This window comes from Vespa velutina, chromosome 2 (genome assembly GCF_912470025.1).
Source record: "Vespa velutina chromosome 2, iVesVel2.1, whole genome shotgun sequence".
Taxonomy (NCBI): domain Eukaryota; kingdom Metazoa; phylum Arthropoda; class Insecta; order Hymenoptera; family Vespidae; genus Vespa; species Vespa velutina.
This window is the reverse complement of record NC_062189.1, coordinates 10,513,621-10,538,459: the sequence shown is the minus strand read 5'-3', so window position 1 is coordinate 10,538,459 and position 24,839 is coordinate 10,513,621. Positions and strand designations below refer to the sequence as shown.

The 24,839-nt window shown below is 27.8% G+C and overlaps 1 protein-coding gene across 7 annotated transcripts; it reads right to left on the bottom strand.

Moving 5' to 3' along the window:
• Nucleotides 1-768: 768 nt before the first annotated feature.
• On the bottom strand, nt 769-23,373 carry LOC124946376. 7 transcript variants are annotated; one of them, XR_007100027.1, is made up of 3 exons: nt 22,842-23,295; nt 20,668-20,928; nt 18,992-20,225 (listed from the first exon to the last, which is right to left on the bottom strand). XR_007100027.1 is itself a non-coding variant. In XM_047486949.1 (2 exons), the coding sequence occupies exons 1-2, from the start codon at nt 22,875-22,877 to the stop codon at nt 1,080-1,082; spliced, it is 345 nt and encodes a 114-aa protein (XP_047342905.1). In that variant the 5' UTR covers nt 22,878-23,296; the 3' UTR covers nt 769-1,079. The 7 variants fall into 7 exon arrangements, 1 of the variants encoding a protein (XP_047342905.1); XR_007100032.1 differs by lacking the exons at nt 18,992-20,225; nt 20,668-20,928; nt 22,842-23,295 and adding exons at nt 769-1,388; nt 2,378-3,280; XM_047486949.1 differs by lacking the exons at nt 18,992-20,225; nt 20,668-20,928 and adding an exon at nt 769-1,388 and having other exon boundaries at nt 22,842-23,296.
• Between the last annotated feature and the right edge of the window lie 1,466 nt (nt 23,374-24,839).

Sequence of the window (24,839 nt, the reverse complement as noted above, 5' to 3'; positions counted from 1 at the left end):
GATCCTATAAGCAATGTATGGTACATTGGCAAGCATTTTTCATTCAAGAATCTTGAATTCCAAGCTAAATGATATTCCAATAATTTTCTTTTTTATTGTATCGATTTAAACGAAAATATACTAATAAATATAAACTAATTTATTCTTTTTTCCTTATTTGATAATTTAATAAAGTGTTACTATCCAATCTCTTTTATTTATTTTCTCTATTAATAGTTGACGTGAATTTTGCAGTGATCTATGCTAAATAAGACATTTTCGTTTTGCATACTTTTATATACGAAAGAGATATGTAAGTACCAAATGACGTAGGATCATAATTGATTACTTGTAGTACTGTCAAATACGTGTCAACTACACAACTTTTAGCGTTTATTTAATACATAAATTAAAAGTTTTCCCGCTCTTGGGCCCTGCTACATGGCGCGCACTCTCATGCCATCATAATTTTAGAGTTATTTATTTATTTTTTTAACTTGATAAAATGTTATTCTCGTCCGAAGATGATTACAGGATTTACTAACTGTGGGTTTAAAAAAAAAACAATTGGAAAAGTGGTAATCATCTTCAAACAAGACACTACATATAATTGCGTTATAATTGATTACTTGTAGAAGTTTAGAATACATAACATCTTATATAACATTTTATTGTACTTAAATATACAGATTTATAAATATAAAACTCAGTTCTTCAGTCATCTTCAAGTAGAGTAATATAATCGACGCCACGCAGAGCTTTCTTCTTTCTTTAAAGAACGGTATTGACAGGATTGGTTGGTCTTTCCCTGGCTTTCAAGTTTTAATTAGTTCTGGTATTTTAATATTCAAACCTGTAGCTGGTTTATTTATATTTTTCATATTAATAAGCACCAGTGTCTACATCCTACGTAAAGTAATTAGGAGAAGGAAAGTTATCGCTATTTCTGAGAGTTCTTTTAATTTTAAATTGTTGAGATTTTCTATTTTTTCAACGTTAGTGAGCATCTGCTCCATGTCTCAAGTTTCAAAATACTTTAGTCTTGATGATCTTCTTTTAAAAGTACCTCTTCGAAACTTTGAAATGAAACTTTTGAAAGATTATTCTTTGAAATCAGAGAGATCTCCTCTTGTTGAATTTATGGTCCCATATCTTACTCCTTCATTAAATCTAGCTGTTAAAAATCTGATGACATCAGTGTTCAGAAGATTAAAGGCATCAAAGTTGGCTTCATCTGCAAAAGTCAACCATTTTTTCAAGCAACCTTCGTACTGCTTTACTGTCAACTCTGTTATGGAGTCCAACATTATTTCAGCCGCTTCGTCTGGGATTCTTCTGTTGAGAAAAGCTTGCCTGATAATCTGCCGACTACTAGTGAGAGTTTGAGGGCTAGTGGGTGATTCTGTTGCCTGAAAAGAGATTGTAATGTTTATTTTTGGTTCAAAAATTAATGGCAGTTGACAGAGGAGAGAGATAAACAGCGGATACCATAGTGGAGCAGGCCAGAGAGGTGCAACTAAGAATCCTGGCGCTTTATCATTAATTAATTTCCTTAAAATCGGTAAAATTAGAGCAAAAGGCGGGAATGAATAAAACTTTTCATCTTTCCACGAAAAGGTAAAAGCATCTACTAATAGTTTGAAGTTGATAATTTATTATTAACTCTTTGAATATTTTTATTATTAAGATGCTCAAGGAACTTGATCGTCTACTCTACATTAGCTTTACAAATTTCATAAGAACTATCTATAGACAAAAAATCATTCAGGTAAATAACTGATAAAAAACTAAGAAATCTAAGCTTATTTACAACTGGTTTCATAATTCTTATGAAACTGTATGGACTAACAGATAAAACAAACAGTAAGCAAGTAAACTGGTATAAATGACTCCTGAATCAAAACTTGAGGAATTTTCTACTAACCTTATTCACTGGGACTAAAAGATAAGCATCTTCTATATCAATACTAGCCATAAAGGCGTTTTTATCAACTAGATTCTTTGCTGTTTTCAGTTCTTCTATTTTAAAGTGTGACGCTTTAATAAATTCATTAATTTTTTTAAGATTAGTTATAAATTTATCAGATCTATCTGATTTCGGAATTAGGAAATATGTTGATACAAACTAACTCTTGAATTCTGCATAAGTTTCGATAGCTTGCTTCGCAATTAGCTTCTGTATTGCAATTTCAACTCTAATATATTCGGCAGATGATCATGTAGGTTCTTTAAGTTCAGAAGATTGAACAGGAAAGTTCTCAAACGAGATATTATAACCCTTAAGGCAATCCAGGATGAATTTATTATCTGTTACCTCTCTCCAATGTTCGATAAAAAACCTAAGTCTGCCCACTATTTCCTTTATCTTATGTAAATCCTCATTATACTTTGCGTTTACCTCTTTTTCAATGTCTGACTCTTTTCTGTGACGATCTCGATGATATTGCTGCAGTTCTGTACCTGTAATTCGCACTCATGAATTTTCTCGGAAAGTGAGGGTCCACTTGTCTGTGTTTTGTAGGTGGGCCTCTCCAGTTTCCCAGTGCAGAATATTTATTAACTATTTTTGTAGCACATGATTTCTCTAGCGGTTTTATTGTAATGACAGCTTTAACTATCGCTTTCGCTTCCTTAACCTGGTCAGTTAATTTTTGACTATAAAGCCACTCGTCCAAGGCACTAGCATCGAAAATTGGCTTTATATCTTTATCTAATATGAGTGTGATAAAAGATTTTCTAGCCTCTAATTGCTGGTAAAAAACGCCTGATAAAACTTTTCCTGTATCCCAGAGATATTTTAACAGTAGGATATAATTAACAGGTTCTGTTGACACTTAGAAATCACCATAGAAATAGCTGCACTCAGAGATGAAGTAGCTGTTTCAAAACACAACTTTGTGTTTGTATAAAGTGTTCATCCCTTTTTTTTGGCAATATCAGCGAGATAACGTCATGATTAATCTTTGGTGCCTCAGTTACCAACTCGCCATTTCTAGGATATTTTTTAAGAAACTTTTTTTCAGCTTCTTTTGGAAGGCCTTTTTCCATCCAACATTCCCATCATTTTTTAAATTTCTCATTAATTTCTCATTAATTTTTATCTGAGACTGGAACATCTTCATCCAGCACTTTTAGCAGCTCATCATCCAAATCCTAATAATACTCATCGTCACCTACGACTTCGCCATCTTCCGAAGCAGTAACACAAATTTCTGTCTCAATTAACTTATTGTCATCAGTTGTGACTACTGACGTAGCTGTTACCGCGCTATTAAGGTCATTTTATCAGATTTATCAATAGCATCCATAAGAGAGGAGATGTAATCATTAATATTATGATTCTCATATTGCATTATAGCATAGCAATTATAGAATAATGCCATTCAAAAATTAATATTTATCCTTTTTGTTCGTATAGAACTAAGTTAAGTTCGTGTGGAACTAATCCATGCGAGTTTCGTGTGGTAGGAACGCATATAAATTTTTTTTTTTAAATCTACCCAAACATGACTAAATAAATCTTACCTTTATCTGACTCAATTGACATATTGGACGCCTTTTTGACTATTTTTCCGCCTTAACCAATTCAGCAAGGCATTTTGAAATGTTGTCAACTTATCTCTGCAAACATCTTTTAGATATTTTGGGATATCTATTACTTTCCCTTGAGCGTGAGCGAGATTTTTTCCTCGATTTTCTCATAATAGCAAATTGTTTGAAATTTTTAATTTTTAATTACTTAAATAATAGCTTAATTTAGCTTTATGTGTCCGATGTTGTTGACACAACCAAACAATATGATGGCATGAGAGTTGGCGCCACTGAAGGTCTTCTAATTCAATATTCTCAAAATAACACATTGCTCTTTCGTCTTCCATACCATCTCCGTTTAAAATTCTTCTTTCGTTTGGTCTTTCTTTGGAATTGAATTTACTATGTTATTAATACTTCGTACACAGAAGACATTCAATTTGTCACTCGTCTTTCCTCCCTCCATCTCATTCAATATCTCAAATTCTATGTTATCTATTTCTCTCATAGCTATTGTTTTTCCTCTAATTATTTCTTTCAATATTTTCCCCAGTTTTCTCAGAACCTTCTTATTACAATTTAATAAATTTTCATAATATTCTTTTTTCTTTACTTTTATCGATTTAACTACTGCGTTTTTTTTACTTTAAACTAATCCCAGTTATCGTCTTTTCCATTGCCAATTGCTGCACTGTATGCTTTACATTCTATTGTTCGCTGCTGTTCTTATTTCTGCGAACTATTTTTTTCCTTCCTATGATCTTGGTATTTTGACTATCATTTTTGATACAAGCAAGTTTAACGTATCTACAATATCATCAACAAACATCTTTGCCATCTGATTTAGTTCTAAATATTTTCTTTGTTGAACTGTAGTTTTTGAAACTCTTATGAATTCATTCTTATCGATTCTAATATAGTTTCTGGTTTTAAATTTTCTGTGTTTATTTTCCGTAAAATTTTTACTTAACATGACTTTAATCCATGGATGGTCCGTTATTTTTTGTTCATATTCTACTTGCATTTGTATGCTCATATTTGAAAATAGTAGGTCAATAGTTGTTCGGCTATTCTGCGTTATTCTCGTCGGCTTATTTACATATTGTTTCATCCCTAAGCTTGATATTTCTAATAATAATTTCTTTTTGTAGAACGAATCCACCGTGACATCTATGTTGAAATCTCCTATTATTAAACAATCTTCTTTAATTGTTAATTCCTCTATAATATTCTCTGTGTGTCATAAATTTTAGATCTGACAAACTAGGTGAATAGTACACAATTATTATCACACCTTTGAATATATTATCGTTGCTACACTCTAACAGTTTGCTTCTATTTTGTACGTTTCTAACAACTCATATTTAATTCCGTCTCTTACATATATAATAATACCACCTATATTTCTATTTTCCGCATATTTGATTATCTTGTAACCCGGCAAGCGCACTTTACTATCTCCAATTTCATCAGCCACTCGAGTCTCAGATAACGCTATAAACACAGGTTTCATTCTGTCCACTGCTTGGTGTCGTGTCTCATCCTTATGGGCTACAAAACTTCATGCGTTTGTACACCATATCGTCTCTTCTTGCTGTAATTGCTACTCTCTTCATCCTACTCTTTTTTCCTCTTGCGTCGCTCTTTTGTATGTTGGACACTCCTGATCGAGTGCATTATGTTCCATGTTTATCTTCAAATTTTGTTTTTAAACTTAGTGTTTACACATTGTTCTCTTCCTCTTTATAATCTTTCACTTTATCATTTCCTGCATATTTAAAGCAGATTTCTTCCCTTTTACAATATGATAATAGTCTCAGCATTTGAAGTACTGACTTACATTAACGTGGTAGTAAACCCGGCATTTTTTCCATCCTACGCTGAGCTTCTCTTTGCTAAGAAGCTCATCATGGGTTCGTTCATATATTTCTATTATTATTCTGCCTTCATCAATTTTTCTTTTATTTCTTTTACTGTAACTTTCCTTGGTTAATCTTTTAACGATTTTCATTTCTCTTCCTTCGATTTTTTCCATGCAGTTCTGTGTTTTAATTGTGTCAAATAATTCGTCATCAGATAACTATAATTCCTCTATGTTTATATTGACGATCTTCAATTTCGGCTTTCGTTGTACTTGTTCAGTAACTTTGAAATTTTCACCCATTTTTTCTTGAACTGTTTTCTTCAATGTTTCTATCTCCTCTTCCCTTTCACATCCCATAATAACCGCTTCTTTGCTGCTTTTTTAACTTCGTTATTCCCACTGCCATGTTCTTGATGTCTGCCTTTTCCTTTATTGCCTTTTTGTGGCTTCACTCTTCTGTTGAAAGTTGAGTTTCATAATTATAATCTTTTTTGTCGTCTTTTTCTTGATAGCTTCACTATAGATTCCTTTGCCTTCATTTGTTGGGCTTACACCTCCTCCTTATACTAATTTTTTTAATTCATCTATTTTGTGTTTCAAACTTTCATCGTGAATTCGCTCATTCTGTTCATTGTTCCTTTATATCGGCTATTAGCTAGTAACTTATCAATGCATATACCGATACGTACCGACTAAGTAATTAAATCTCAGACAATGTAACTGGTTGTAATCGCTATTTGCTTCGCTAATTACGTGTTACCATGGCAACGTTATCGCCGCCCGTTCCATATTCACTAAATGAAAAATTTCGACAAACGAATATGTTGATATCACTGTGATTTTGATAAATATTAAATCCTTTGATATATCAAAATGCTCACCACAAGAAAAAAATCACATTGTACTAGTTTCCGCATTATTATTGAACTTTATTTCATCGAATAATTAGCTCTAATACGGAGAGTCACGTAAACACCTCTATTGTAAGAGAGAGAGAAAGAGAGAAAGAGAGAGAAAGATAGAGAGAGCCAGAAAGAAAGAGATAACTTTCTTGAGTTGAGCCTTTAAAGGACCAAAGGAGGCATATTTCTATGAATATTACGATTTTACATATCCCTTTTTTAATTTTTCTTTTCTTCTCAAAAGTAAACTAATAAAATCATCAAAAATGTCAGATCATAGTATGTCATACATATTGATTTCATAATCATCGTATTTCTTTTTTTTTTAAACATATAAATTATTATAGACAAACTTTGATCAGCCTATAGACAAAAGAATATGGAACGGATGATCAACAAAAATAAAAAAGCCTCCCATAAAATTACAAAGCCGCCTGAGAATTTGCTCGGAAAGAAAGAGAAAAAGAAAGAAAACAGAGTGCGTGAAAGAGTACATCTAAATGTATTGAAATATTGAAATAATTCAGCATATTTAAAATTAAAATAACATCTAAATTAACAATTTTTAGACAACATTATTAACAAGTATTGTGGAGGGTGAAAAACTGCATCGATTAATGTATTCGAAATTAAAATTTTATGTAAAAAAAGTGCAATTGCATCTTGCAACTCCACCGATGCACAAAAATGCATGAAAGTTTTACAGATTATGTAGCGTTTAATACCATATTATTTTGTCATATGACATTTTTCTCGATCTCCAATTTTTTCAAAGATATAGCTCGATCCAGTTCCGTGGAACACCCTGCGTATCTTTGCCTTAATTACTTTTTAGACTTTCTATTAGATCTGGGAATTTTAATATCTTTAAATCCTCCAACTTGTGTTCGATTTTGGGTTCAATTTAATATTATTAAAATTAGCTAATTAATTAAATAAAATATATTAAATAAAGTTTATTAGTTGTTTCAAAACTAGTTGGCGCTCATTAAATCTATAAAGCATATATAAATAATCCTATTGCAACGATTTCAGCGATAAGTACGGAAAAAAATAAACTAAAAGCGCGTTAGGAGAATCTTCTCCTTTCTGTTGATTCATCATATCAGTCTGTATGCTTTTATAGGTACGTTGTATTCTTCACTCCGGCGTACATGATTAGAAGAACCAAGTTGAGACATCAGGCACAATGTACGATGATCAATGCTTACAGAATAACTAAGAACAGAAAGAGAAACGAAAAAACTTCTGGATAGCTGTCGATGCTCTTTACATATTCGATTGATATTAGGTGCATTACATTTTTTATCTGCCTAAAACAACTCATTATAATAATAAAATGGTAATAATATTTAGAAGAAACTAATAGATATTTTCAGGTTCCATTCCAAACAATATTGTAATTCATAGTTCTTCATTTATCTTGCCACATTGCTTGATTTCAAGTGTTCCTTTTAAATGTTTTTAAAAATTGACAAACAAAGAAACTAATACATCATGGAAATCAACAGTCTTACTGCGATAAATCCATAGAGTGATTAAATGACTTTACAGTGACTAATACACGAAGCGTAGGTAACACGAGCGTTGCTTTCTACGGTGCAATAAACAAAGGTAATTTTTTGGTTTCCCGTGAAACCAAAAGGTAGAAGTAAAAATCATTTTCAAGATTCGGTCAGGATAATAATAAACTCCTATGTATGTGTATATAAATAATCGAATAATATATTTTAGAATAATACCGGTATAAGTATTGAATTAAAAATAGCAGACAATATAAAAAAACAACTCTAAAATGTCCTAAAAAAATAACATGGGAGAGAAGTAGAGAAACGAATCCGTTATTCTGAATGATATTTATCATTGATAGATCATAAACAATAATATATGTCTAACTAAATCTATTTATTATAAGAATAATTGTTTAAAAATATTTTATTTGTTTAACAATTTTATTGTAAATGTAATAAATTTGGGATAGCGTAATGGTACAAATATACCTGCATGAATCTATACAATATGTTGCAAGACTTTATGCCATAAGTTATTTTATTCACAATTTTTATTCGATCTTAATGATCAATAATTAATTCGAAATACGAAGTTTTTTTACGCGAGACCATCATTTCTATTTTTCAAAACAAGCTTTTACTTACAAAAAAATTAATATTTCTCGAAAATTGAATACGATTATCTCATGTAAAAAACACCCTTATTTTTCAAATCAGTCAAATTGGACAAATATTGTGACCATAAAAATTCATAACATAAATCCTTATAAATACTCCTTAGAAAGAGAATATTTTTAAGAGTAGAACGTGACAATTTTTTATTCATATTTGTTGATGTACACATCGCACTCTCAATGATTCACAGTTCTTTCTCCTAAGGGCTATCTATTATTATTGAGAACATTTGTCCTTGTGAATTCGTTGGATATTCTCTAAGAAAACTTGTATATAAAAAACACATTGCTATCATTGTCTGAGCTTAGACATTATTAGTCAAACACGTAGTTTTCGACACTGTGTCGAATAGGAGCTATAGAAAACAGTATTATACAGAATGTTGATCTTTACTTGGATGCGATTATGACGACTCTTCTTCCAGAAATTCTTAACTCGCTGTTTTTCTCAACACTGTCCCTTCATTGTTCTTTTTTCACGTATACCCCGTAGCCTTTCTCATCAGGACGCGGATCACATATGAGATAATCGAACACATAAGAACGATCCTCAAGACAAAGGATCACACATGAGATTATTTAAACATTTCGAACGAACTATCCTGACACGCTTAAGACCAATAAGCATCTTATTTTCCTTTGCCATATACTTTTTCCTTGAATTCCTTCCTTTCCCGTTCCCCAATTTCATTATCGTCTTTGCGGATAGTTAGGAAATAAACCATCGAGTCAGTCGATTCAAATCATTTGAGCTCAAATAAGTAAGACAACCGAGTCTTACTAAAATCACTGGTCATCCCTCATTTCCAGGTAGCCGGCACAACTAATGATATACAATAACGAACAACGCATATCATAACATATGTATCTAAATACTTAAAATACATTGTCATAAGTTCAATACACGAGGTGTCTTTAGGATTCCTCTAAAAAATTCCGTTCTTCCATTAATTTGCGAAAATGTGGCAAGCGGTATTTTTCTGACAACATTCGACAATTTACAAACTTTGTACCGGCACCTTTTTTCATCGCGACCAGTGGATCTACAACTCTGACGACTAGGAAGAGACTGGAGCCATATCAACGGTGCAAATTGACTATTATTGCTGGTTTGGTGCGAAAAGCTTAATGTAACACGCTTTCATAGTTGTGCACTATACTATAATTATATATCTTTTATTATTTATTTTAATTAATAGTTATCATAATAATAAATGATCTTTATTGTCAATCACGGGCCAAAATAGTCTAGAAATCCGGCAAAACCTAAGTCCTGAAGCACTTTCCAGGAGTCTATACAAAAATCAAGTTATAACAATAAAACTGACTATAGATACAGCGTCGGAAATAACGCAACGATTTTCTGTTAATCCTACACAACGGAAAATATTAAAATTTGTTACTATAATCGATTCGACAACACAAATAAAGACGAGCATTGAAAAAAAGTTCCAATAAATCCACACAAACGCAATAAAACAACTAATAGTACGTGAAAGAAATAAATACATATGATATAATGAGCAATTATCTGCCATGTTCGATATATAAAAGAAAGAAATACTCTCACACTTCGACGAAGTAAACATAAAAAAATTATATTGAAACGAGAACTTAGATTTTTTAGACAATAGCAACTAAAACATCGTTATCGACTACAATGAAGACATCGATATTGCACGCTACAACGCGAATAACAGTCATTATCAAAACGTCATTATCAAAAAGAATAATTTTAATAGGAATAATAACAATCATATCACTTCCGAAATAATTGTAGTGCACGCAAACGATCGTAAAGAAATGCATACTTCAGTAATAGATGAAAACGTGATATAAGAATCGAATCACAAGAAGAGCGATAAATTAAAATGGTGAAAGTAGGTTGAATATGATCCCATATATACGCATGTAATCTTATTATATTAATTTCTTTTCAGTGAATTCCAATCTACAAAATTTTATTCAATCTTTAATTAAAAAATATCAAAACTATTAAATAATTATATTTAGTTTTAATTATAGAGTTAAGTAATTCAATAATCCTTTAAGGGGTCAAACAACCCAGAACGCTCGAAAAATGGGTTTATTTTTTAAAATCTATAAACTCAAAAGTATCAAACGAATATTTTTTATTTTTAGTTACATGCTAGTTTATAGTTTAAACAATCTCTCTTACAAAAATTATTGGTAAATATTAAAAAATGGCGGTGTTGCAATTAATGCTGTAGGGATTCTCTACCGGAATGTGCGTCACTGACCACTAAAATAAAGTGGAAGAAAATTTCTGTAATAACACGTATGAAAATAAAAATATTTTCTTATTCGTGAATGTTGTAACTATAAAGTAGCGGACGGATTTTTGTTTATCTTGAGAAATGGATTATGAGTGAACGAAATATTGTTTTTGCAAAAAAATTGGACAACAGAAAAATTAATGTGTCTCTTGGTTTGTTACAGTTTCTTTATTACCTTTTGTTAATGTAAGGACGTGAGTTTAGTTAGTTTTTGAGTCATTTGCCCATTTCTGTATTTTCCTATTACTATAATTAAAGAGATTAATTAAAGTATAAAACAGTTGATATATATCTAGTCCATAAAATAACAAAAGAATAATAATATTTTCCGAGAATAATAATAATATTTTCTAACACTGGAAGCTGAAATTAGTTTAGTAACGACATTACTATCCTATCCCTTATATATATTTCCTCTACTGATCGTTGTCGTGCGTTTCGCGCGTCTAGTGCTAAATAGGATACAGCAGCTATATAATTTTGTTTGATGATAAATGTATAAAAAATATATACATTTGTCAATTATTTTTTCACAATTAATAATTGATGAAGATATATATTATATATTATTTTTAATAAAGATCAAAACACGAGTTCATTTCCACATTATCTAAGAGATTTTTCCCTCAGTACTATTTTGTTATGATTTCCTGTGTAGGATTAATCCACTTTATATCATTACTGTTGAAAAATTGGTAAATCTATGTTAGTAATATTTTAGCGAGAAGAGAACACTCAATAGTGTAGTAGCTTAGTAAATATGAAAAAGTTTTGTTAACGGTTTCTCATTTAATTAATTTCCATTCATATATGACTGCTATTATTACTAATAACAATAATACATAATATAATAATATAATGATAAGAAATAGAAGAATTTATATAATATACATCAATAATTTCGTATTTATCGTCATATGTTATTAGAATTAGACGTACCAATTGAGGGATGTCGAGATTATGAAGGACACGATATGTTAAGAGTTCGCACCATTAGGTGAACTGATACATTCTTTCTTCTTTTGTTATCATAAATTAAATTATTATTATAAATAATTATATATTATATACATCATATAATATGTATATATGATGAATATAAGTATATTCTACTTTTTCTTATCATTTTTCTTATTACTATATTATTATATTATATGTTATTATTATAGTAATAGTAATAATAATAATAATAGTAATAATAATAGATCACCACGAAACGCATGTCACGTGAGGAAAATAAATATAAGAAATTGGATTATAATATCATATTAAACTATCAAATAAGGAAAAAAGAATAAATTAATTTATTATATTCATTTACATCAATACAATAAAAAGAAACTAACGAAATTATTTAATCTCGAATCGTTTCCTGAATTACGAATCGAGATGCTTGGAATGTGCTACATATTACTTATAAAATCTTTACGTCTCTAGTATATAAAATATAAAAGAAAATACAAATTTGTCTAAAATTTAACAATACCTATTTTAGACATGAATGACTGAACACGTATTTCTTTATTTTTGCCATAAAATCATGTATCCAAAACTCATTAAAACGGCCAAGTGAGTAACCGTAGTTTCTTCGTGTGAACATCATAAAATATATTTCTTTCCGTTAAAAATGGTTTAGAAAATATGAGCATTATCAGTTTAAACAAACAAATAAACAGACAATCGTCAATTTCATGGAAATAAAACACATACTATTCAAGCATGGTATGAAAATCAGTAGTCGGAGTACAAGCTTTTTTCTTTTGCGAAAGATTCAATGGGCGCAATTGTACGAAACATTTTCTTCTCAAAAAATATAAAAACAGCGTTTACGCCAATGAATCCAAACGTAATTCTTGATCGATTTTGATGAATAAGATCTCATTTTGAAAATAAAAGTTTAAACAAAGATCTTTTCCGAAAATTTCGCAAATTTTTATACATAAACTATTCTCGAAAAACACTATTTTTAACACGATCTTTTTCAATGAAAATAAAGTATTTTCAAAAATTAAACAATTACAAGACAACCAGTAGTAGTATATAACACCTCGCCAGAAAATAAAATTCCCGTGTATAATACTGTTTTCATATTCAATGTCCAAGCGAAAAAATAAGTAAATGTAAAAATAGAAAAAATAAGAGAAAATGTTAAAGAGCTGACACAAAAAACAAATATGAGGGTACGTATTATATTCTATTGCACCACATGTTATTTAATATTACATTTAATTAAGAATATAAATATTATAAAACGTCTAAAAGAAACAAATAAATCAACGAATAATATATAAGATAGAGATAAAGGATAAGCGATATGCACAATATGAAAAAAGAATAAACTTTCAGAATACATATAAAAGAAATAAGAAATGAGCACAACAAAATTTGTGCGAACGAACATAAGGTAAGAGAAAGCGAGCTAAAAAACTTAGTGTTCGGAGAGTTTAGTCAGAGTTATCGGTCGGAATATTTTCTAAATATGACAAATAATGCTTGGCATGTGAGTAACATATGTACATCCAATGAACAAGTAATTGGTATCACATTCTGACAACTCAGGTTCTATTGTAATTGAAACAATTGATGAAATGATACATGAAACATTCGTATAACGAACACCTAAAGTTTAAAAAAGCATTTTTATACTTCTTTTGTTCAAATTATATATCAGACATTCGCATTATTTCAGATTATATATGACGTATGATTCGAAGTGTAAAATAAAAATTTTTCCATTAAATAGGCTTGATGGTCTATGTAAAAATACGCTTAAGATACCATCCGAGCGACGGAAGATCGTGAATCAGTAGAATTTATAAAATAACCTCTTTTCCGTAACCGTTTTTCGACTCGAGCCAGAGGATCCGTAAAAAGCACACCAACGCACCATCCTTATGTAAACTACTTCGCAATTTCCTCCCCTTTCTCTCTCTCTCTCTCTCTCTCTCTCTCTCTCTCTCTCTCTATCTATCTCTCTCTCTCACTCTTACTCCGTACTTTAACGCGATCATATACCAGTCTTTTTTCTCTTTCCAAAATTCATATGGATTAGACATAATTGAAGTTTTTGAAAAATTACAAACACATAAAAAAGTTTTTATATTATTAATTAATTGTAAATGTATTATGTAATATGTAATGTTTTTACATTATAATAATTGTAAATTGTAACAGTTTAAAAACTATTAATTATTAATAAACTTCATATATAAAAAAAATTTAGATTCTGAATAATTCGTAAGTTTTTTTCTAATTGTATAAATGTCAAATATAATCAACAAATTTATTCTTTTTACTATTACATTTAAATTCTGATTAAAATTCAAGTTCAACAAAATAATCGCTTATCAAATTAAAATGTACACTATCACTTTTATACTTATTATGTTATATTCATAACTGATGTACATTCTACATTATATATTAGGGGGACCGGAAAATAATGTCGTTTTCTTAAATTAAATTCAAACGAATAAATTTTTAACAAGTTTTTATTTTTAATCACAATCAAATATCGACACTCGCAGAAACGACATTACTTTCCGGACCACCTAATATAATGGTAGTGATTTATAATAACGAAAGAATTTAAAATATATTTAAAAGAGAAAAGTACCATATAGCCAATCTATATTCGCTAGTGTCTCACAAAAATCTCCGTCCTCTTTTTTGAATGCATTCCATACATTACCTCGAGTGCTAGTTTTTCGTACGAATTCTTAATGAATCTTGAAATTGATCTTTGATACGAAATCGTATCTACAATAATTTGGGCACATAACTACCCACCAATAGATATACCTAATACTAATAAGATACGATGACAAATACGAAGCACTTTTTTATTTTCGTCTATTATTTCCTTGTCTTCCTGCTCTACAATCATAAGTTCATAATACTTGCTTTTGGTTAGAACAAATGGAAGAAAATCTTACTCACACGGTTTCAATTTATGATACTATACAGCTATATATACTTAAATAAACATACAAATATAAAGCATTAAGAAATAAAATATTAATATGATGAATTAATTGTTTATTAAATACGTTGTGTTGATTATTTAAAAAGAAATCAATAGGTTTATCAAAGATATAAAGTCTTTTTAAATAACAATTCAACAATATAATGCTTATGATTCTTCCGAATATCAAAAAATGAATACACATTTCTCTCTACAATCTCTCTATATTTTGTAAATGAATTTAAGTATTTGGATCCACGAAATTTTCAAAATGATTAACATAACCTGGACGCAACTGGATTCGAATCCCGTACATAAGAAAAACCAGCAAAAAATTTTTAAGAAAAACGTTTTTTTTGTAATCCAGATTTTCCTTCACGCACATATGGAATTGGTATTGTGTTAGACTAATTCTTACAAACAATCGCAGCTCGCGAAACGAGTAGAGCGAGTAAGTAACGCGTATGGTGTTTCTATACAAATAAAATTTCATTGATAAATGCGATTATCGCATTAGCTACGTCTGCTTCGCTATCACATATATATTCGATAACGAATATATATTATATATATTATATATATATAGCTCCTGATTTTCTTTTCATAACGTACTGCCGACCAATTTGTCTCATACACACACGTACACAACTGACAAACGCTAGAACTTTCTATTTCTTTGTTCAACTGCAGATTGGCTTACTTCACGCATGCATATACACACGTCTAACTAGCTCTGGAACCTTCTATCTCTCTGTTCGACTATCAATCGCCATATTTCACACACATATATGCGAGACTAACTAGCTCTGAAATCTTTCATCCTACATTTATGTATTATATATCACATTCGAAGACACAATTTTGAGTTGATTATCAAGCATTATATTTCTTGTTTTATTATTCTTACAATTTCGTCCACAATTATATAAAAGTTTATCTAAAATTAATCATGCAGAAGATAATGTATTATGAACATCATTTTTTAACAAATATAAGTATGTTAGACAAATGGAAATTTTTTTAAAAGATTGTCTCGCTCTCCTGATAATAATTATTCCCAAATCTATTCCTTTTCTTGAAAAATCATACAATCTTCTGCGCTTGCCACCTAAAGTCCTTAGAGTTCCCAAAATTTTTTCTTAGCTTAAAAATCCATCGTATTTTTGATCTGTCATAAATTAAGAATAAAGAAATCATTTCAAAGGAATTCGTACAGTTTTTGATATTTTAGTCTTGTTAGTTAATTTCGAAAAATCATCGATTTTAGATGATTTTTAAATCATATCATAATATTTTACGATAAGGACTATATAAAATTAATTGTACGGTATAATACTATATTTTGTACGATACCATAACTTTTTTATTATAAATACTTCCACATAAGATTATACACGAATTTACAATTTATATCAATGTTAATGATGTAAATATTAATATTACGATATATTCGTACTAAGTCTTCTATAAATTAACAAAATTTGTTTATGAAAAATCATACTTATCAAATGATTTTCTTAGGCTGTTTTTTATTATCATACATTGATATGTAAACTGTTTTACATATTAATATATTCACAAAGTCACCAACTATTTGCCAGTGTTCGTATACAGAACATTTTCTTCTTGTTAATGTTTGTCAAATTGTCATTATTTCATCCTGCTGCTCTTTTAAAATTTGTTCTAAGATTAATCTAAAAACATTTATTTTTTATATTTATTTTTTACATTTATTGCATTGAATTTCTATACATTAACAATCAGTGGATTCTTTGAATCTTAAATCTATTCTAGGATTTATCTTAAGAAAAATTTTCTGAAACATAAACAGTTTCAGATGATCGTTGATATTCCTGCTTAGATATCTCATAATTCTAAAATACATAAACTATTAATATTTTTAATATATCTTGTGCCAGATAAACATTACTTTATTCTTAATTGCAAAAAGCTTATAACTCAACTTTAAACTAATAAATATATGCGTGTGCGCATGTATTCAAAAACCCTCATATAATAACAGAAAAAACTGATCAAATTCTTAAGCGTAGTCATTTTGACTGAACAAAAAGCGGAAGCTGCCAAATTTAGTTTTTAATTATTGCCTAATCTTGCAATTATTCTGTGACGTACTTATTCTATATTCTGCGTTCAATTAGTTCAGTTTTTTGTTATCTGTAAATCAATATTTAATAAACAGAATGGTTGGCTTTTATGTGTGATATGGTAAGTATCTTTATTTCAAGTATCTCTATGAGGAATATCATTATTATACTAACTACAAACTGCGATTTTTACTGTTTTTGTCATTTGCTATTTATATAACTCTTTGATGTATAAAAATATATAAAACAAGAATAGCAATGCTTATATATTCATTTTATTAATAAAAACTGTTACACTATTATAATTAAATTTCATATAAATAAACTTAAAACAGACGTAAATTATTCAAGTACTGTATATTAAAATCAATTTATTAACGAAAATGCTACACTGAGCTTCAAATTTGATAACAATTGGTTTATTTAATAGCAATTAGTTTATTTGGAAAAAAAGATGTTAACATCTAATTCATTGACAATTATGGAAAGAGGGTATGCAAAGGTATGTTTGTATGTATATCAAATGAAATTTTGTTAAGGAATAATAATGGGGGAGGGGATAACACGAAACTTTGAGCTCGTTTGGTCTAAATAAATGTCAGATGAAGATTATAAAGAAACGTACGCATCATTATTAGCATCATACGTGGAAGCAATCCATCGAACCAAAACTAGATATAGCAGTCAAATACGAATAAGCAGTCCACTTCGACCACCAAAATGAGAATCTCAACATTACACTCACTAATTAATCTATTACGAGCTATCAAGCTACTGGTACAGTTATCTCAAAAATCATTTTACGAACAACCTTGAAGTATTTTGTTAAATTATTTGTAATCTTAAGTGAATTATATTGTGTTTGTATTGTTCAAGAAGTTCAGATCAACTCTTAATTTGTAATCCTACTATAGTGAGTAACATTGATAATAAAAACACATATCAACACGTATCTCAACAAATTCATTTCTTCGCCTTCTTCCCTCGATTTCTTTCCGCAACAAGTATTCATTCATCCTACTTCGAATCACCATTCTTCACTAACTTTCGTTTATTTGTAAGCACAAATAATAGGAGATAGATTCTTTTAAATATGCATTTTATCGATCTAAAAAGCCGTTTTAATCATCCCATGTTTCGAAGGAAATTGACTTTAGTAAGTTTTTGATCTGGGACGTGACATGTGGATTATTTATATTAATTAGTTTATACGATTTTGTCAAAACAAATGATTTATATTTGTAATTTATATTTCCGAATCTAAGTAGACTGTGTACAGTGAAAATTGCAAATGAATAAAAGAAAAAATAACTATAAAAATATGAAGCTTACAATAAAAAACATTTATGAAAAGATTTAATTCAATAGTACTACTATTTCAATCACGTTTTACTTTTGCGATACTCTTTTAATATTTTCAGTTATATTGCACTCTTTATGTGTAATATGTGAAATCGAATTAACATTAGCATTGAATATTTTCTAAAAAGCAAAATGCATTTTTACTCGTCACTTTTTTTCAAATTTGTAATTATAAGAATCATATATACTATAGGAGTTATTAACTAAAATATCATTTATACAGCATGTCTACGCACTCCTCAACATCGTCGCGTAAATAATTATTAAAAACAGTAATTAGAATTACAAAACACAAATTTTTTTCACAAAATTCTTTGATCACTACATAATTTATAATATTTTGTTTATAATTTATCATAAATAAACAATTTTAAAAGAAGTTGCATAAATTCTATCATTTCTACATTCCACGTAAATTTAGAAAGAAGTACGAATATAACGGTCGGTATCAAAAAATGGTGATGCGTTCAAGTTTCTATTTTACAAAGCTATATAATAATTGATAAATTAATAAAAAATAATCTATACAACCGTCAATTTTGTGAATATTAATGTTAAAATATATTTCTTTCCACTTTCAAATTTTTTCAATTTAATAATCAATCTAATATGGGGAAATATTTCTCATTGTTGGACTCTTTGCATCACTTTTTTATTTTCTTAAATTATCGTTATATAAAGTAACATATTTGAAAAAACTTTCTTCTTAATAAATAAGCGCATTAATATTCTTTCAGTCATTTCAGTTACTTTATTTCACCAAAAAAAAACAAGCAATATTATATAAAAAAAAACAAGTATAGTTATATTATCACATTTATGTTCGTAACATATGTCTTTTATTATTTTGAACAAAGGTTAATAGACCACCACAATAGTGTATTTATAAAATGTTAGATATTTATAGTATTTATCTTTTTCATTAAATATATACAAGTAATCAAATATTACAGCTGTCAGATTCCATTTTATTTATTATTATTGAAAATCCAAAAAGTGTTCCTTATATTAATAAAAAGAAGCATGACACCAATCTTTCGATGCAGAATATGTTCATTATTGCAAAAATAGTCAATAGGCACATCAATGTGCCACTATTTTTTGCAACTATGAAATATATTCTATAAATATAGTGCATCAAAATATTTCACACTAATAAAAAACTTTGTTTCTAGTTAATCCAGACATCATTTTCATTCGTTATGGTATTTCAATTTGCAATAAATTTAAGTATTTTACATTATACGAATAAGGTAATCTTTCCTTGTAATTTTTAATTCATAACAATTAATTCCAACATTTAGCATTAAACAGATTTATATCATTTTTGTGTTTAGTATTTTCAAGTAATAAATCTTTGTCTCCCTGTCTTTATTGTACACTTCAATTGTTTTTTCTGTTCATTTACTTGCTTATATGTAATATTTCAATTTATCCTAAATACGAAAAAAAATGAAACGTAAGAAAACTGAAATAATAAAACAATTTTCGAGAATTTTCGGAAAAAAAGACATAAAAAGTTCATATTATATATATTGAGATGTTTTCTGAAATAATTCTATCTCAAAAACATGAATTTTTCTCTTCCGCTATTCTTCTTTTCCAGATTTTTCTCATCACTAATATTATTTAATGTTTTTTAGTATTAGTTAATGTAATTTTTCATCCCTTTGTAATTCTGCCAGTGATAAAATATAACACTATGTTAAATCTTATCTTTTTATATTTTATTGCTTTATATTATTAAAATATAAAGAAATTTATATTTTACAAATTCCTTGAGATCTACATTCCATATGAGATTTACATTAATGTATCGGAATAATAATTCGATCTTTCTAATGTTATATTTTTAATAACACGAATTAAATATCGCATTGTAAATTTGACATAATACGTAATTCCAGTCTTCTAACGAATATGATGAGAAGCAATTTCCATAAACAACATGCAAATAATTCTACTTATATTTAATATAATTTAATCCACTAGATGTATTGCTTATTTTGATATTTCGATAGTTTCATTCGCATCATCTATTCCGTAAAGTAGAAAAGACAGAAACAAAGAATCTTATTTATTATCTTATATAAAGAAAGTAAAACTATTAAAAAAATTTTGCTAATATTATAATAAAAATTATTTTATTATAAACAAAATATATACGTTTTTAAATTTTTATCTAAAATTTTTAAGAATCATAGCTTTTGAATATTACAAATGAATTAATAACATTAATAATCAAAAACTATCAGATGTTCCAATTTTATAATATCAAAACCTTAATTTTACATTATGTACATAAAATTTGTAATTTTGCTGCAATTATTATTCTAAAACAAAATATTATTTAAAGATAATTTCAGAAAGTTATATTAAATATTATTAACTTTGCAGAAATTATTTTTACAAAATATTATTTAATTTCATATAAATTGATACTACATTACTTTATTGTTGATAATAAATTATACATACATTATACATACATTACAATGACATATAAAATATTATTTTCAAAAATATTTATCACAGTTATAAGCATTTAGTCATTCTTTACTTATTCTTTATCGCCATGAAATGTCAAATATTACTGAGAAAGACTTTAGAAGCTGTATAGGTAATTTAGCAAAATTTCTCATTTTGACTCTTTCTTATTGTTAGAAACAGTTTTAGTTTACTTATGTAGTCAGTATTTCATTTGATTATATTCTTTGTTCTTATATGTTTGTACACTGCCTGACATAATTAAAAAAACTATTATTAATTATAATTCTATTATTGTATATTTATTGTATATTCAAATTCTATGATATAGGTTAAACTATGACGTTACTGTGTTCTAAATAAATTTAAAAATCTCCATGTAGCAATATTTGTAGATAGTTATATTACTATATATATTGATTTGACATGATAATTTCTGTAGTCATTGCAGAAAAACTTTAAATCGTCATAAGTATAAAAGTAAGCAATTGTGACTCCATATTTATAAGATATTTTCTATTTGTTTCATTCCCTTATTCCCAAATTTCATATAGATCATTCAGTTACACCTTGTATATGGAATATATTTGAAATTGTTTTCTTCAATAAATTATTTATTGTTTTTATAAATGTGTAAAAATTATTAATTTATCTTAATATGCTTATATATTAAACGTTAAATATATCACATCCAATTTACACATTACAAAAATATTCAGACAAATACTTTACTTCTGGATATATTTACAAATAGTGCGATTATTCTAAAAAAAACTATTTCTAGAAATAGTTTTAATTAAAACATAACATTTGTTTACAAGTGCTTCGTATGAGATTTCTTATGAAGAGGCAATATACAATTCAATCATTATACTGCCATTTTACATGAAAATGTATCGTAAAAGTAAAAACATTTCATTTAATCTATGTCAATTATCAACTTTTTATTGGGAAAAAAGAAATTGTATCGCAAAACCGCTACTATACTTAATTTGAAATGGTGACAGATGGCATTAATAAATATAAAAAAAAATAGATTTGAATAACTTTTACAAAATAATCGATCAAAAATGATAAATGAGGAACAAAAATGACAGATTATTTGAAAAGTAAAAAAACATCTACGATTGAGTGTTAACATTAGCAAAATTTTGAGATGAAAACAAAAAAAATATAAGCATACAAACTATTCAATGATTACTTAAAAAAAACAGTTACAATGGGAGAGTAACTATTAAGAAACCATAAGATAGCAAAACAGATAAAAAATGTTTAACTTTTGCAAAAAGTATGATTTTGAAGTTGCGAGAAAGTGATGTTACTTCTAATCATGAGTCTAAATTCAACATATCTGATTTGGATTAACAATACATGATACGACATCAATCAAATATAGCTCTAAATCCAAAAAACTTGTGAATCACTTTAAAGTATGGAAGAAATGTTATAATCTGGGGATATATATTGAGTGGAGGAATAAGAAAACTTGTTTTTATTGAAGATATTGTGGATAAGAAATATCTATATATTTAAAAAAAAAATTTAATGCCTAATGCAGTCAGTATAGGTAAAGATGTGTCAAATTTTACTAAGATAATGAGCTGAAGCATAAAACATGAATTATATGAGTATCTATAGTATAATTATCAGAAATTGTCATAAAATATTATAGCCTCTTTCTTCGTCTGCAGATTTTAATTTTATAGAGAATCTATAGGATAATTTTAACAGAAGAATAAAAGCAACAGCAATAAAGAATAAAGAACTCATAAAAAGATTATAAGATTGCAAGAGATTATGAGAAATGTAAGAAAACAAGTATACAGTATCTTTAAAAAATTATATTTAGTATGCTAAAATGTTTGAAACATGTAATAAAACAGAAAGGTTATATTACTAAATATTAAATATTGAGTTTCGATTTATAAAATATTAATTATGTATAATGTCTAAATATTTTTGTAACGCGAAAAATGTTTGTGATTTCATTTAATTTATAACACTATTTTATTACATCGAGTTAATTAAATAAATTATACATATTTGTAAAATACAATAAATATTATATCGAAAAAAATAAATTTGAATTCATTTCTTTAATAAAGATATGGATCGTTAATGTCAACCATATATACATGATCGAACATTTTTGTGATTAACTATACCTTTTGCAATGTATCCGACGTTGATGATATAATCATCGAAGTTTAAGAATTTTATTTTTTTCATTAGTTGATAATTTTGTGTTAGAATCCACTTTTTTTAACTTCTTACAGTGTTTCATTATAAGTAAATTCTGAGACTACTTCAGAACACTATCTACATAACTTGTTAACTTTAATTGTTGTATATCATGTACGAATTGATTTCTTTTCATTCGTTTTCTCCTTCGCACTTGATTTTATTTGTTTGCTTTATATTTCTTATTTTTTCCTTTATTCTTCACATTTCTTTTTTCTTTTTAATTAAATTCAACAACGAGCCGTAATAAATACTAATCAACATTTTATAAAATACGATTACATATCAAATACTTATGTTAACATATTAGCAATCGTTCTGTTTTATAATGCACTTTAGTTCATAACGGCAAGATGTTTATAACATCGTTTATATAAAGCAGCACTATCGTATATCTTAACCAATGAGACTCATCTAAATCTTGAAAATCTTAACCAATAATAGGCAACTGCATATTTCCATAGTTAAAGTGGTATTTATAATGACGTCATTAGGCGTGAAATATGATAGACTAAAGAACAGGCGAAAATTAAAAAAAAGACAACATAATAATTCTGCTGAAAATATAACTTCATTATTTTCATAAGAAAATGCAGGATGAAATTTTCAAACAAAAATGAACCCTATTTTTAATGTCACGGAGAGTAAAATTTCGTTTCAGGACAAAGCATAAAATGTATCGCACCATATACATGAAATAAAACGCTATTATCAGCGCTAGTGCACTAGTGCGTTGAACGTAAAATATATGTTATATTATGTTTTGCATAGATTGAACTTGATATCTATACATGAAATCTGTTGATAATTTGATTGTTTATATTTTTATAAAGAATCTTAAGTAAAACGTATAAGAAATGCAGGAAGAGAGATAATTTTCATTTTTTATGTTATTATGTATAATAAATTTATCACTTTTAAGATCATCGTCCAATGTGATGTAATTTAAAAATCGTTCTAATAATTTATTTTATTATGTTTTCATTGTCATATAAAAGAAAACAATGGTATTATTCATGCATCATCGATTAGTTACTTTTGGATTATGTAATATTTACATCAGTGTTTTAAATAATAGGAATATATTTCTAATTTTTTGACGTAATATTATTACCATATTGTTATAGATATTATATTTAATTCTAATATAGGAGTAATGTGTGTAACATTAATAGAGTATAAACCATCAATATATGTATTTTTATATGTTAAAATATACAATAAATATAAGTGTTATTTGTCAAGAAGTAAATTATATCTATTGTTTAGCTATTATACTTTCCAATGGAATAATATCAACTTATAAATTTTTACTCATTACAGAAGAATTATTGGAGTATATATATGTATATAGACATATATGTGTAACTGACCTATCTACAGTATGTCGCCTTACTTATACTTTATGTTTATTTATTGTTAGCCTAGCTATAATAATGTGATCTTTTATTTGCAGCAACTAAAAAATTACAATAAAGGAACAGTTACCGGTGATATAGATCATGTATTTTCAAGCTTGCCTATATGGATTGGTGATTTTTCAATTGCTTCCAATTAGTCGTAGAGTAGTAAGAGTAGCGAGTAACAGGCTGTTTAGAATGCAAATCAAACAACATAGAGTACAAACATATGCAATTTTTATGAAATTCATTTCTTATTGGAGTTATATAACAACTATTTAGTTATTCAATGCTCATGTACCAGAAGAGAATTTCAATTTTTATATCAAACTATTTAATCGCTCATCATAGAAGTTATTAATGGATTATGTCTTATGAAATATGTATCGTCTTTATGCAAACTGCTTCGAAAAAATTGATGATTTTACATTATCTGATATCAGTTCAGGGACCCTATTTTTGAAATAAGTACACATCTATATGTGAATGGCAAGTTGCAAATAATTGCTTTGGTAAATCCCT

What these genes read in the sequence shown, in the direction of transcription:
- LOC124946376 (XM_047486949.1), bottom strand. Translation starts at nt 22,877, where the DNA reads ATGATTATATCATCAACGTCGGATACATTGCAAAAG. An exon ending in CGTCGGATACATTGCAAAAG is followed by an intron (nt 1,389 to 22,841) that starts GTATAGTTAATC and finishes ATCTCTTTTCAG; the next exon opens with GCAACAGAATCACCCACTAG.